This window comes from Hoplias malabaricus, chromosome X2 (genome assembly GCF_029633855.1).
Source record: "Hoplias malabaricus isolate fHopMal1 chromosome X2, fHopMal1.hap1, whole genome shotgun sequence".
Lineage (NCBI taxonomy): Eukaryota > Metazoa > Chordata > Actinopteri > Characiformes > Erythrinidae > Hoplias > Hoplias malabaricus.
In genome coordinates this window covers 18,822,896-18,836,202 of record NC_089819.1, presented here as the reverse complement: position 1 = coordinate 18,836,202, position 13,307 = coordinate 18,822,896, and the positions used below count along the sequence as shown (strand labels likewise).

At 36.5% G+C, this 13,307-nt stretch overlaps 2 protein-coding genes across 2 annotated transcripts; one reads left to right on the top strand and one right to left on the bottom strand.

Moving 5' to 3' along the window:
• Positions 1 to 109: 109 nt before the first annotated feature.
• LOC136676645 (major facilitator superfamily domain-containing protein 10-like) lies at positions 110 to 8,913 on the bottom strand. The gene is made up of 13 exons (XM_066653772.1): positions 8,723 to 8,913; positions 6,234 to 6,442; positions 5,013 to 5,109; positions 4,819 to 4,922; positions 4,398 to 4,556; positions 3,803 to 3,991; positions 3,216 to 3,324; positions 2,954 to 3,065; positions 2,516 to 2,624; positions 2,263 to 2,353; positions 2,130 to 2,177; positions 1,876 to 1,965; positions 110 to 557 (listed from the first exon to the last, which is right to left on the bottom strand). The coding sequence occupies exons 2-13, from the start codon at positions 6,378 to 6,380 to the stop codon at positions 454 to 456; spliced, it is 1,359 nt and encodes a 452-aa protein (XP_066509869.1). The 5' UTR covers positions 6,381 to 6,442; positions 8,723 to 8,913; the 3' UTR covers positions 110 to 453.
• Positions 8,914 to 9,070: 157 nt separating this feature from the next.
• On the top strand, positions 9,071 to 13,243 carry LOC136677357 (4-hydroxybenzoate polyprenyltransferase, mitochondrial-like). The gene is made up of 9 exons (XM_066654884.1): positions 9,071 to 9,275; positions 9,416 to 9,495; positions 10,398 to 10,748; positions 11,094 to 11,260; positions 11,777 to 11,898; positions 12,335 to 12,420; positions 12,504 to 12,637; positions 12,769 to 12,957; positions 13,082 to 13,243. Exons 3-9 carry the CDS (start codon positions 10,442 to 10,444, stop codon positions 13,241 to 13,243), a joined length of 1,167 nt encoding a protein of 388 aa, XP_066510981.1. The 5' UTR covers positions 9,071 to 9,275; positions 9,416 to 9,495; positions 10,398 to 10,441.
• Positions 13,244 to 13,307: the final 64 nt, after the last annotated feature.

Genomic DNA, 13,307 nt, shown 5'->3' with positions numbered 1-13,307 from the left:
TTGTGGGCAACAATTTAAAATACTACCCCCAAAAGTTCATGAAGTTGTAAAAAAATATATAATTATTTAGCAAGAATCATAGATATAATTATATAAACTATTACCCAGGCCTAATGTGACAATATGTTTATTGATAATACAAAAAAATAATCCCCTTTATTTACATTTACAAAAATGCACAGTAAAAGAGACTGCTCAGTTTTAAGTCTGTCCCACTACATATTTAAATTAACTTACTAATTTGTTCAGTAATTTGATCAGTATCTTTTGTTTTGCCTACACTGTGATAGGTGTTAATGCTGACACTTGTTTACTCCAATGTTAAAAAAACACTGACATTGATTGCAATACATGAAAAACATATTATAGTACCATATAAAATGTAAACACATCCCCTATTATGGCCAGTAAAATGTGGGAAAGGCACTTTTCTTGTAGAAAGCATCATTGTTCTTAATCCTCTTTGTGTCTCTCTAGTCTTCTAAGTAGGAGCAGGGGAGCAATGAAGAAGGCTGAACTGATGATAAAGCACATCTCTCCTCCAGCCAGCCAGTACACTGCAATAGAAATATTACAATATTCAGATTTGTGAACTACCATTCATTTTTTTCATTCCTTTATCCTGTTCAAGGTCGTGTTGAGTCTAAGAAACTGCTAGGCATAAGGCACACTTCCTGGACAGGGCACCAGTCAATCACAAGGCATCATACACTCACTCAGTCACACACACAACAATGGACAGTTTTGCAAAGACAATTTACCTATAAACATGGGTTTTTGTTTTTTGGCTGTGGGAGGAACATGTGAATACATTGGTTCTTAAATACCAAGAAAGAAATATGTCCATATAATCAGAACATTTGTTCTTGCCATTTTAAATGTTAGAGCTTAATATAGTTAAATGATGTAAGGTATTAATGTTTCCAAATCGATTGCTAAATTTTCTCAGGGTATGTATAAACTAAGGGCGGTGCGGTGGTGCAGCAGGTAGTATCACACAGCTCCAGGGGCCTGGAGGTTGTGGGTTCGATTCCCGCTCCGGGTGACTGTCTGTGAGGAGTTGGTCTGTTCTCCCCGTGTCCACGTGGGTTTCCTCCGGGTGCTTCAGTTTCCTCCCACAGTCAAAAAATAATAATAATAATAAATAAAAAAATTTAAAAAATAAAACACGTTGGTAGGTGGATTGGCGACTCAAAAGTGTCAGTAGGTGTCAGTGTGTGAGTGAATGTGTGTGTGTGTTGCCCTGTGAAGGACTGGCGCCCCCTCCAGGGTGTATTCCCACCTTGCGCCCAATGATTCTGGGTAGGCTCTGGACCCACCACGATCCTGAACTGGATAAGCGGTTACAGATAATGAATGAATGTATAAACTAAGCTGCAAAACTGCCATTAAAAAATGAATTGGTTTTATGTCAAGAAAAAAATACATTTGCATTTATCCTGAAATTAAGCTGTTTTTCAACTAAAAATTATTTTAATGCATGATATAAGTCTGCAAAACAGAATAGAGATTATTTACGTATGTAGGACATTAAAGAACATAACAATAGTTCCCCATTAAATAAGAGATATTCCAGATAAAACTTCCAGACATGATCAAATTAATTATGACTCTTTAGGTACACCAGCACTCATAGGTGCAATAATAAAAAGAAGAATACAGGAGAAAACAGAAGAGTTTCTACAGTTTAACTGTATGTATATCTGTTGTCAACAAATAGAAGAACTCAAACAAAATGGTCAAAAATTATTTATTAATGAGTGTAAGTATCTCAGTAACTTCCTGAAGTGCTTTCAATAATATGATATGCTGCTGTAATAAGAGTAAAGGTTGTTTCTTTGTTCTTCAGATATACAATAAAAAAAGATTAGTCACCTGATGAGGCCACAATTGGCCCTAATGCCCGTGCCAGTGCTCCCAGGCTGCGGAGGATACCCATCACTGTGCCCTTCTGACTGGCAGTGCCTAATGTAAAGACAGCATAACACAGCTATTCACACTGCTGGGAATATAATAAACCTCAAATTAAATACTACAGTACCTCTATAGTACAAATAAAGTGCACTGTTTCTGTTATCCTTAATCAAAAGTTTTTTTCTGAATCTGGAAATATATATAAACCAGCTCACCATGTCCAGAAACTTGTGCTGAAAGACATGGCACAACAATGGCAGCCGCTGTATAAAAGAACACATGTAGAAGTTGGCAAAATGACTCTTCTCTGTATAAAATCCTTTCATCAGAAATCAGCCATGTGCTTACCAAAGGAATACAAAAACAGGCCACTGTAGAGCACAGTCAAGGTCTGAGCAAGGCCAATGAGCAGAAAGGCTGGAATCAGTAATATTATTGCCTAAAAAAAAAAAACGTTAAAAATGGAATAAACTCACGTGTTGATCATTTTTATGTTCATTCAGTACCTTGTTTTTTGCTTGAATAGTATACATTTATTATATTACTCATAGTGTATAGGTTTATGAAGGTTTTAGAAAAGCACAAAAAAATAAGACATTACCACTCTGACTGTCTGGATCTGGCGCCCTGGTTTGATCCTACGGGCATATCCACCTTGGAACGCTGCCATGGTGATTCCAATGAAGAAAAACATCTTCCCTTGTTGCATACTGAAAAAAATATTACATTTATATATATTGTAATTACAGAATTAAACAAATAATGAAGAAGCAAAAGCAGCTATTACTGGCTTTTTATCACATCATCTCCATTAATTACCAAATGTGTCAAGGCTGTTGACACGTTTGTTTTCACAGTTATAGGATTTAAATGAGAAAATTAGAGATTTTCATTAAGACTGAAGCAGAAATAAGCAGTTTCATCTAGCCATTCATATAATTTTTCAGTCTCTTGAATCTTGAATGAGTGGAAAACCAGGAGCCAAACTACTATGAAGAGTATGAAATACAAATAATCGGTCACATCTGGTGAGACTTACCTGGAGAACTGAAAACGCTGATGTGTCAAGAAGCTCAGAGTGAACTCCAGCCCAGAGAAAAGGAAGAGGTAGGTGAAGTAGACCCAGCCAAGGACTTTAAGATTTTGCATCCCTAGTGGCAACAGTGGTGTATGTATTATGTAACAGAGCCATTTCTGTCAAGTGTGAACACAGACCTACAGATAGTTTTGAAGTCATGTTCTACAGATGTGTTATAATATAAATTATATATTAAAACTTCATTATCAGAAAATAAGCTTACGTTGTTTTGATGGTGGTTCTTTTGTTCTTGTGACTGCAGAGAAGTTGAAAAGAGCCAATGGACTGAGCAGGTCTCCTATGTCCTGAACACCTGAGCTGTCTAAGGGGCCCTTGGTTGAAGAAACATTATATATAAGCTACAATTATTATTGTGCATTGTGATGTGTAAAACCATTTATGAATTTGAATCAGATTTGAAATCATACTACAGTACTTTCTACTTTTGTCAGTTTCAAAGAGCTATAAGCAGCAAACGTTAATATGGATGACAGTATAATATGTAATTTAATGTTCCAACACTATTTCCAAAATGTGAGATGCTGTGCAAAATGTAAACAAAGTGCAATGTTTGATGCTCCATCCCAGCTTTCTGGAATGTGAAGCAGACATCAAATTTAAAGTTTAAAATGGGTATATTTCAAAAAACATTTCTCTGTTTTAGTATTTGAAATACCGTCTTTGTACTGTCTTCAATTAAATGTTTGGTTTAAAACATTTAATTATATTCTGTTTTTATTCACACTTTATACAGCATCCCAACTTTACTAGACATATAGTTGTACATTTTTAACAGTCATTTTTTCTTACCTTCTTGTCCTTATGCAAAGTCTCCGGAAGCATGAGAAATATGAAACACAGATCTGCTATGGAGAAGAAAACTGCAAGAAAAGCTGGGCCCTGGTAGAAAAGCTCAGTATTTGCCAACTTCAGCACAAAGTAAGCTCCCATTATCGGCCCCAGAGTGAAGCCCAAAGAAAACGCAACACCTATCATTGCCTAGTGAGAAAATTACTACAGATTAGTCACCACAATGTCCACGTAAAACTTTTCAAGGCATTTCAAATCTACTTTAAAATATAGCTTGGCAGTGTATTAAATATGTACAGTATATTCACAATGATTATTAGGGAGAAATGTAAACACCTTCATGTGTATTCAATTTATGCATGCAGTAGTGAGGAATCACACAATCTCACAATTATGAGCATGTTAAGCTAAAATACAGAGATACAGATAGGGAAGGTAAAAATTAACCACCTGATGCAGAATGTTATTAATAAAATTCTAAATACTAAAAGTTGATTATATTTGTTTTCATTTTTTGAAGAACATACTTAATATCTCTATGTTAAATACACTTGTTTGATATTACTGAAGAAATCAGACACTAATAGCGACTCACCATTCCTTTGCTTCTTGCTTTAGGGCAAGGCAGGTCAGCCACAACAGCAGTGCAGAGGCTGACATTGCCTTTACATATACCTCCCACAACACGAGACAGAAGGAAAACACTAAAACTGTGGGAAACCGCCCACAGAATGTAGGAAAATATCAGCCCCGTCTGTCAAAACGGAGAAAAGCCAAATATAAAATATAACAGCCTTGCAATCATTACCATTGTCCTGCCCGGGCTTTGGCAAACAATTGAAATATTGTGTTTTCCTGTTAAAATTCACACTTAGTAGTAATAAACCATTTCAAAGAGGTGCAGCTCATCAAGGATGAAAAACTATTTTCATGTATTAAGCATTCCTTAAGTTTAGCTTGTGAAGAAAAGCCACATATTGATGATAAAATAGATTCATAAACCCCACTGTACTCACAGTTGTTAAAAGCAGCAGAGGTTTTCTCCCATGTTTGTCTGATGAAGCTCCAATCACAGGAGAAGAAATAAACTGTAGCATAGAGTACAGCGAGCCAATTAGGCCTAAAATGTTGAATATGGAGAAAACATCATTCTCGGTTAAAAACAAATCTTTTTGTGTTATAAATTTAAAAAGGTGAAAGAAATGATTACCTCCAAAAAGTACACTGTTGTATTTTGTTTCCATAGGAACTCCTACAATCTCTCTGAACCAGTCTACAATGGCTTGCAGAGACAGGTACACACCATCCTGTTTAAACAGATATGAGACAAGAATCTGAAACTAAATTCTGCTAACTTTAATGTGCAAATACCAAATTAACATTCCATGTTTAATCCATATGGAAAATAATGTTTACAAATCTTTAAAACAACAATATTTAAAGTCATATGATCAATATGATAATGACAGAATGATTGTGCATAATTTGTTGAATGAGATACAACCTCAGTCTATAAAACTTTGTCCTGGTGTAGATGCTTATAGTCATCTAATTCCACTGTTCATAATTGGGACACTTAAACATTTTAATACCTCTTAATTTCTGGAACATTTATTCATTATCTGTAACCCTTATCCAGTTCAGGGTCGGGGTGGGTCCAGAGCCTACCTGGAATCATTGGGCGCAAGGTCCAATTTGAGTCGCCAATCCACCTACAAATGTGTGTTTTTGGACGTTGGGAGGAAACCGGAGCACCTGGAGGAAACCCACGCGGACACAGGGAGAACACACTAACTCCTCACAGACAGTCACCCGGAGTGGGAATCGAACCCACAACCTCCAGGTCCCTGGAGCTGTGTGACTGCGACACTAACCTGCTGCGCCCCCAAAGTGGTACATGGAGCATCTGATATTTATCTAGATATTATCACGAGTATCAGAGATTATGATCTATCATAATTTTATACGTTTGGCTTTGATTAATCTCCTCAGCCAGAGTATCATCGTTTTTCTTTGGCAGATTGCACAAAGCAGAGAGGTGACTAGTTTGACAAAAAGGTCATCTGATGTGGTGTGAAAAATAGCCAAGAATGACTGTTACAACAAACACGCAACCAAAGTAGCATGCACCAGCCAACATACAAGAGTGTCTCATTTACAAGCGTGCATACAAAAGTGCATTTAATAATTCTATCTGGTTCTAACTGGAGAGTACCGAGTTAAAATAAACTGCCACAAGCATTTTTCTGTGCTGAGCGATTAAGTACAAGGGAAAGCGGGCCTTATAATTGTGTCAAGGATGATTTTTTTTTGTAGCTGTTTTTAAATCGCTTGTCAACGTATATTACAGTATTGACCAGGTTTGTTGTTGGTTATTTATTATGTCATTTGTTTCCTTTCTATTAAAGTAAGAACCAAAAAAATGGCTCACCTCTGTTTGACTGTAGTTGTCTAAAATGGAGGGAAGGAGGGGAAGTATTAAGGTGAAGCCCAGCAGGTCCAGCAGGAGGGCAAAAAACACCACGCGAATGATCTTAGAAGAACGTCCATCCTCTGGAGAACTCTTGTCCCCTGCCATAACTCCTGCTTTCACTGATCTCTTCAGAGGTGAACAACTGTGGAGGATCCTCAAAGCATGTCCTGTGTTCAAAAACAAGTTCTTAAGGATATAGGCTGGTTTTGCAGTGAAGTAAAATTCAAAATAACAAGAACCCTGAACATTTTTTAAATCAAAAAGACACTTTAAGATGCACCCATTAAGGACATAGTTGTCCAGTTGTGCAAGCACAGATGGTATAATCTATACTGAGAAGCAATATAATAGGAACCAATGGAGTAGTTGCACATACGTTTATTAGCACCATGATCAAAGCCAAGTGTTGGCTAAAGTGGTATTAAACTTGTCAGCATTATGCTGTAGAGGAGTGGAACTGCATTCTTGGAAGTCATGCAGCTCCCTCCAATACAATAGGATGTGTTAGATCTGTGTCTTTGAACAGGAAATAAAACAGCCAACATAATACCTGACCTGCCATCAAATACTCAAAAAATGTTCCACCGTATAGTTCCCAGAAACATAGAAGCATTTACTGCAGTAAATAAGGAACAAATTCCCTATTACTACCCTCCATTAAATCTGAAATACTGAATGTACAGGTTAAAAAAAACGCTAAAAAAAGTTAGACTGTAATGTAATGCACAAATATACCAGGAAATGCTTGCATAATAAATGTAAAGAATGTGAAAAAAATGTGAAAAATGTGGGACCTGTTCTTCAACTGTCTGTATTAACTTTTACTATATCTTACAGCGATATTAAGATAACTTCACAGTAAATCAAGTGTGCTGTTAGGGGGCTTAATTTCGACAAACAACTAACACCAGTCCTGTACGGCACCGTCATGCACTTTGCAAACGTGTTTTCAAGCCACTGTACCAACGAAGTGTTAATGTGCGCGTCTACACTGCATTTTACGGTAGAACGACGGCACAGGGAAAAGTCCTCATTTGTGGGGGAAAAGCAGCGATATTTAATATCCAAATAAAATTGATTCATCTTATTAAGACATTTACTGAGGTTTACCCACAAAAAACAAACCTTATTAGAGAATTTGTTATAACTCTTAAACACGGTAGCGATGTTCATAATTTGAGGGAAATTAACAATTTTAAATTAGGTAATAATTCTCAATTTAAAGTGTTTATATTTTATACTCTCTTAAAACAAATTACGGAAAAGGCACATTAAACTTCTTCACGAAAAGGTACACACAGTGTAAATGTACTTTCCAAGGTAAAACAGGTGGGTAATATCCAGTTGTGTTCCCTAAATCTACAGTTCACTCTCCTCTCCAGAAAGAGCTGAATATTTGTAAGATTTGATAACAGAGCTCTACAAAATTATTAACAATATTAAAATCTTGTAGATGAAATGGGGTTTATGAAATCAACACTATTTTAAAATCTACAATTACAGTAGCATACGGTATGATTATGTTCCCTGACTAAGGTACAGAAATGTACCCTCGAGGGTACCACCACAGTGACCGTTACCGCCACAGTTTTTCTGACAGGAATCTGGAGTCACGTCACTGCAAAACCCTGAGAAATTACCAAACAATATTACGGTACACTACAATAATCAAATGTTAAGGTTTTTACACAAGCGAATACTTCTGAATAATCTTTTGAACAGACCTTTGCTTTTTATGGGTTTTGTGTGTGTGTGTTTGGGGGTGGGGTTTCTGGTTATTTTACATTTTGTGTCTGTAGTTTGGCATAGAGTCTTTCTAGTACTTTCCATGACATCTCCACTGTTCAGGTCAGGACTGGTCAGTGCAGGTCATGGCAACCATGGTTGGTAACATTGACATTTTGCAAGAGTTTGCTATCTTAATACTACATATATAAACAGTTAAATGGTTCATTCATATGTAATTGTCAAAAAAGTGATAAACAGTAAGAATGCTTACTTAAAAATGTGTTCTTCCAGCTTGCAGTTGTTTATTTCAATTTGAATTTAAAAATAAATAGATATATAAATAAATAAATACCCCCCCCCCCATTTTTTATTCAAGTTTAGCTGTTTATATCGGTTAATTTTTATCATATTATGAATTTTTCTGTCCTAAATGAAGGTTTAAAACACTTTTTTTTCGATCCGCTCATTAGTTTTCCCTACGCTCTCATTCTACCGTAACCGCTTAGTAGACGCGCAAACGAAACAATTGTGTTGATGGCGACTGTCGTGTAGGAGTCATACCTAGAGTAAACAAAATAGTTTTTTTCCCACTGTAATTATTTTGGAGAACAGCTGTAGCTGATAATATTGCTCCCTTTAACAAAGACAACACAACTGAGACATTAAATCACAGCAGACGGGATGATTGCCTGGTATGAAAATATGAATGAGATATTTACCTCGAGTTCCTGTATCAGCTCGACTCTGAATGGATGGTATCTACTGCTCTCTCACTCACACACGCTAACGCTAACTAACTAACACTAACACACACACACACACACACATTTGTGTTTCCCAACCAGGAAGAGAATATTTCAGAGCAGTGACGCAAGGAGGAGGAAGCTCTAACTGCAACTGGGAAACCCACAGCCCAAAGCAACTCTTCAGAAAAACAGTACCACTTAAATATTTATGAGCTCTTCAGTGGAACACTAAAACATAATTTCATGATCTTATCAAGTCCAAATACAACAAAGATACCATCCTTAGACACATCTTCAGTAAAAATATAAAATAGAGATAGAAAAAGCTGAGGAAACACAATGTAAAAAAGTGTTCACACGCTTATCAACAGAAAACCAGAAGTAAAAAAGAAAAACTAAAGCCTGTAATCTGAGCTGGTCATCTGAATTAGAGTAAACTCTTCTGTGTATGTTATACCAATGGCCACATGAGGGCGCTGATCACAACAGAGTGGAGCTGAAATAGAGACTTGTTTCTACATTTGAGGTAAAAACAAAATCAAGAGTTAAATACAGTGTTGCATGCACTGTAAAGCACTTTAAAGTGAATATGTTACTGAACAAAATCTGTACAAGCCCAAGTGTGCAAGTACAAGTTGTTGTTTTTTTGTCCCCTGCGGAACCAAGTGTCAGTCCGATGTTTTTGAAGGAAGATTATCACTACTGCACAACATCTTCACTGGAGGTAGAGGTGTTTTAAGGACGTTGTGAGTAAACCCTAAATATTACAGTTATTAAAATACCCCAAGATGCACTTATTATCTCATTTGTCAGCTTTGCCTTACACCTTAAAAGGTGCAGGAATTATAATCTGTTGCCATTTTAAGTTAGTTAACAGTTCCATATTTAAGGTGAAACGGAGAATTTGAGCAAGAAGCACTTGCTGTAATTATATTTTAAAGATAATTTGAAGTACTGATAAAATACATGATTTGCTTTCAAAAGTACTATTTCTAAAGGCAGTTTCACTCAAATAAAATACATTCAAAACATAGTCACTAATACTACAGACAGGACTAAAAATCATATTTGTAAACGATAGTAGCTTTACTGGAATAAAACAGTACTGCAGCAATATGTGGAGTGAAAACATTAGCACTAAAATGCTAATTTTATTTAGTGAGTTTATTATAGTATAATTCTAAAAACAAATGTTTTATTTTTTTCATCAACAGATGATGATACTTTCATAAAATGTAGAAACAGAAAAAGTTGAAATGTAGCTTTAAGATATAGGTCGCCTCTAAATATATCTCCTTGTCATACTGTCAGTATGATTCTGATACCATCATTAATCTCTTATTTACATAGATCTATTCTAAGTAAGGTTTTCAAAAATGCCAAAGCTGGTTCTTGTGTGGTTTTGCACAAGAACCTTTAAAATCCATTTCAAGTGTACATTTGATGGAATAAGAAGCATGCTGGGGATGTGTAGTCCAAACAGAGGCCAGTGTGTGCTCCAGCGTGTAATTACACCACAACACTGCCACTGAACAGTTTCCACTGAAGTCACCGTTTCCATTGTTAATAATTCATGAGCATGCAGAATGTTGATCATTTGCATATGAATTAAGAAACATACAATGCCTGTATTGGTTTTGTTTTACAGATGAGCCTGGTCTGTACATAGCTCTCACTGTCACAGATGACAAGATGATATCAACCAGATATTTAATGCTGCTGAACTCACATCCAGTAAGGAGAATCGCACCAAACACCTGTTATTTCTGTCAGTCCAACATCCAGAGGAACAAGAAAGATAACACAGCAGCTACATTTACATCAGGATTATGTTTTTCCAAGAGGGACTTTCAGAAACTGAACACAGGGTCTTTGGCTGGCCATGGCTATAGACTTTCAAGTAAGAGATTTTTCAGCCTCACGCCTGCTGGGATTGTAAACGCAGCTCCATCATCTGTGCAGCCATATCTACGTTTAATGAGACTGGACAAACCTATTGGTGAGGTGACATACAATGCACACCGTTCATTTATAATACTTAGTAACTAATTAACTAATAACAGTGTAGACATAACAACAATAATGATAATAACAAATAGGGTTTTCAGCACTTCACAAATTAATCTTGTAAAATAGACTATTGGTTTTGGCAGTTTTTTTAATAGTGTGTATGTGTGTTTAAGGCCACATAGCCTAATTAAACAAGCCTAAATATAATATAGGGTGAAATACTTTAAATAATTGTAATTAAATATGTTCCACTTGTTGTACACTCTACAAACAATGCTACCTTTCATTAACTAATGGTCATGTATTTTTTTATGACATATGTTTGTGCTGGTAGGGACATGGCTGCTTTATCTGCCTTGTACGTGGAGTATTGCACTGGCTGCAGACCCAGGGTGTCTCCCTGACCTGCGCTTGCTCGCTCTATTCGGCACAGGAGCGCTGCTGATGAGAGGAGCCGGCTGCACCATCAATGACATGTGGGATAAAGACTTTGACAAGAAGGTAAAAAGTTTAAAGTAAAGTATTTATGTCTTATTTAAACAATCACGATGTTGGTGTTGGAGGAGTTGGAATCTGAAGAAACATGGAGCTAAATCTTATTTTCTCTGGCTAAATCTGGCTATTTTCTCTGCTTAAATCTTAAGGTAACAGACCTTACTAGATTTAGTATTACCTGCAAACTAACACTTCCTCGTACTTTACAATGCTGTTAAAGATATTTAAAACTGAACGGTTTACGTGGTCTGAGACAAACTCACTTGGATTAAACATTTGTGGCAGATTCATTTATGACATTGAGTAGCAATTATTCAATGAAGGCTTAGACAAGCTCTGGCTGTTGGACTTTTTCAGTTATGGGCTCCTTAGTATTATCACAAGTTAGTTTACACAACACAAGTGTTTTGATTAGAGTGCATTACTAAATTGACCATTCAATATTTATGCAACCATTCAGTTTTCATATTTTGACTCTGTTTGAGACAAGTCTGTGAAACACACATTGTCTGTTCCATGTAGGTGTCTCGGACGGCCACAAGACCCATAGCAGCAGGTCAGATCTCTCGCTTCCAGGCTCTGGTCTTTTTGGGGGGTCAGTTGAGCTTAGCACTGAGTGTCCTACTCTGTCTGAACTATTATAGGTACAGTTGTCTAAACATCTTTCATTGTGTATCTCATTTTTTTCCCCCTGCACTTTGGTTTATATGTTTTTTTTGTACTCAGTTTGTACAAGATACACCATGTTCTTTTACATGACATGATCTGTTTTGTTATCCCAGATTTGAACTTAGTTCAGATTGAAAGTTTGAAGTTGGCTATTCCAGGGTTAGACAGAACCTTGACTTAAGGTTGGCTAAGCAAGAAAACATGCTCCTTAAGGCAGGCCCCTGGTCCGAGAGTACCTCAGTTCTTCATGTATTGATTTTTACCCTGCTCGAACACATCTGAAATAATTAGATAATTAAACCATAAGTTGATTTGGATGTGATGAAGCAAAAAAATGTGCTGAAATATTATTCCTTTTGTAGAGCTCTTGGCTAAAATACGTCTTGGCTTTCCTTTTTTGTTTCCTTTTAGCATTGCACTTGGTGCAGCCTCTTTATCCCTGGTTGTCACCTACCCTCTAATGAAGAGAATCACATACTGGCCTCAGTTGGTCTTAGGTATGATACAAAACTTGGATGAAAAATATATTTATGTTTAATTGAATGTTGTAAAGTGAAAGAAGTTATCTTTATTCTGTAAGGTCTTACTTTTAACTGGGGAGCTTTGCTGGGCTGGACTGCCGTGATGGGATCATGTGACTGGTCTGTCTGTCTACCACTGTATTTCTCAGGAATCATGTGGACATTGATATATGACACTATCTACGCCCATCAAGTAATACCTTCTGCTTAACCTGTTAAATTTTGCAATGAAGTATTAGTACCTGTTTGTATTAGCAATATTTGGGTGCATAAGAGTAGTTTTGTTCTTCTTTTTACTGTCTGTAACCCTTGTTACTTGTGTAGGACAAAGATGATGATGTTAAATTGGGTGTGAAGTCCACCGCTCTGAGGTTCCAGGAGCAGACAAAGCCTTGGCTGAGTGCCTTCACTGTGGCAATGCTCTCTGGACTGGTGCTAGCAGGAACTAATGCTGACCAGACTCTTCCCTACTATGCATCAGTGTCAGCAGTTGCTGCTCATTTAACACATCAGGTCAGTGCTGGTTAATGATGATGTTGAGAATGTTCCATTTGACATTAAAGCAAATTAACTTTAAGGTTCCAAATATTATTAGAAAGCCGTTACAAATTAATGTTTTTAATGTTCCAATCCATAGATCTATTCTTTGGACATCAATAAGCCTGAAGATTGCTGGAAGAAATTTGCATCCAATCGTAATGTAGGACTTCTGCTATTCTTGGGAATAGTTGTTGGAAATTTGTGGAAGAAAAGAAATGAGAGTCAATATGAAATATCTCTGAGCTCTATTCCTAAATAAAACAATGTTTTTAATACTATCTATAAAGTGTTTTTGCTTTAGAAATAATATAAATGTAAAAACG

What these genes read in the sequence shown, in the direction of transcription:
- LOC136676645 (XM_066653772.1), bottom strand. Translation starts at nt 6,380, where the DNA reads ATGGCAGGGGACAAGAGTTCTCCAGAGGATGGACGTTCTTCTAAGATC. An exon ending in CTTTGCATAAGGACAAGAAG is followed by an intron (nt 3,325 to 3,802) that starts GTAAGAAAAAAT and finishes TCTTCAACCAAG; the next exon opens with GGCCCCTTAGACAGCTCAGG. An exon ending in AGATCCAGACAGTCAGAGTG is followed by an intron (nt 2,354 to 2,515) that starts GTAATGTCTTAT and finishes TTTTTTTTTTAG; the next exon opens with GCAATAATATTACTGATTCC.
- LOC136677357 (XM_066654884.1), top strand. Translation starts at nt 10,442, where the DNA reads ATGATATCAACCAGATATTTAATGCTGCTGAACTCACATCCAGTAAGG. An exon ending in GAGACTGGACAAACCTATTG is followed by an intron (nt 10,749 to 11,093) that starts GTGAGGTGACAT and finishes TTGTGCTGGTAG; the next exon opens with GGACATGGCTGCTTTATCTG. An exon ending in ACACTATCTACGCCCATCAA is followed by an intron (nt 12,638 to 12,768) that starts GTAATACCTTCT and finishes TTACTTGTGTAG; the next exon opens with GACAAAGATGATGATGTTAA.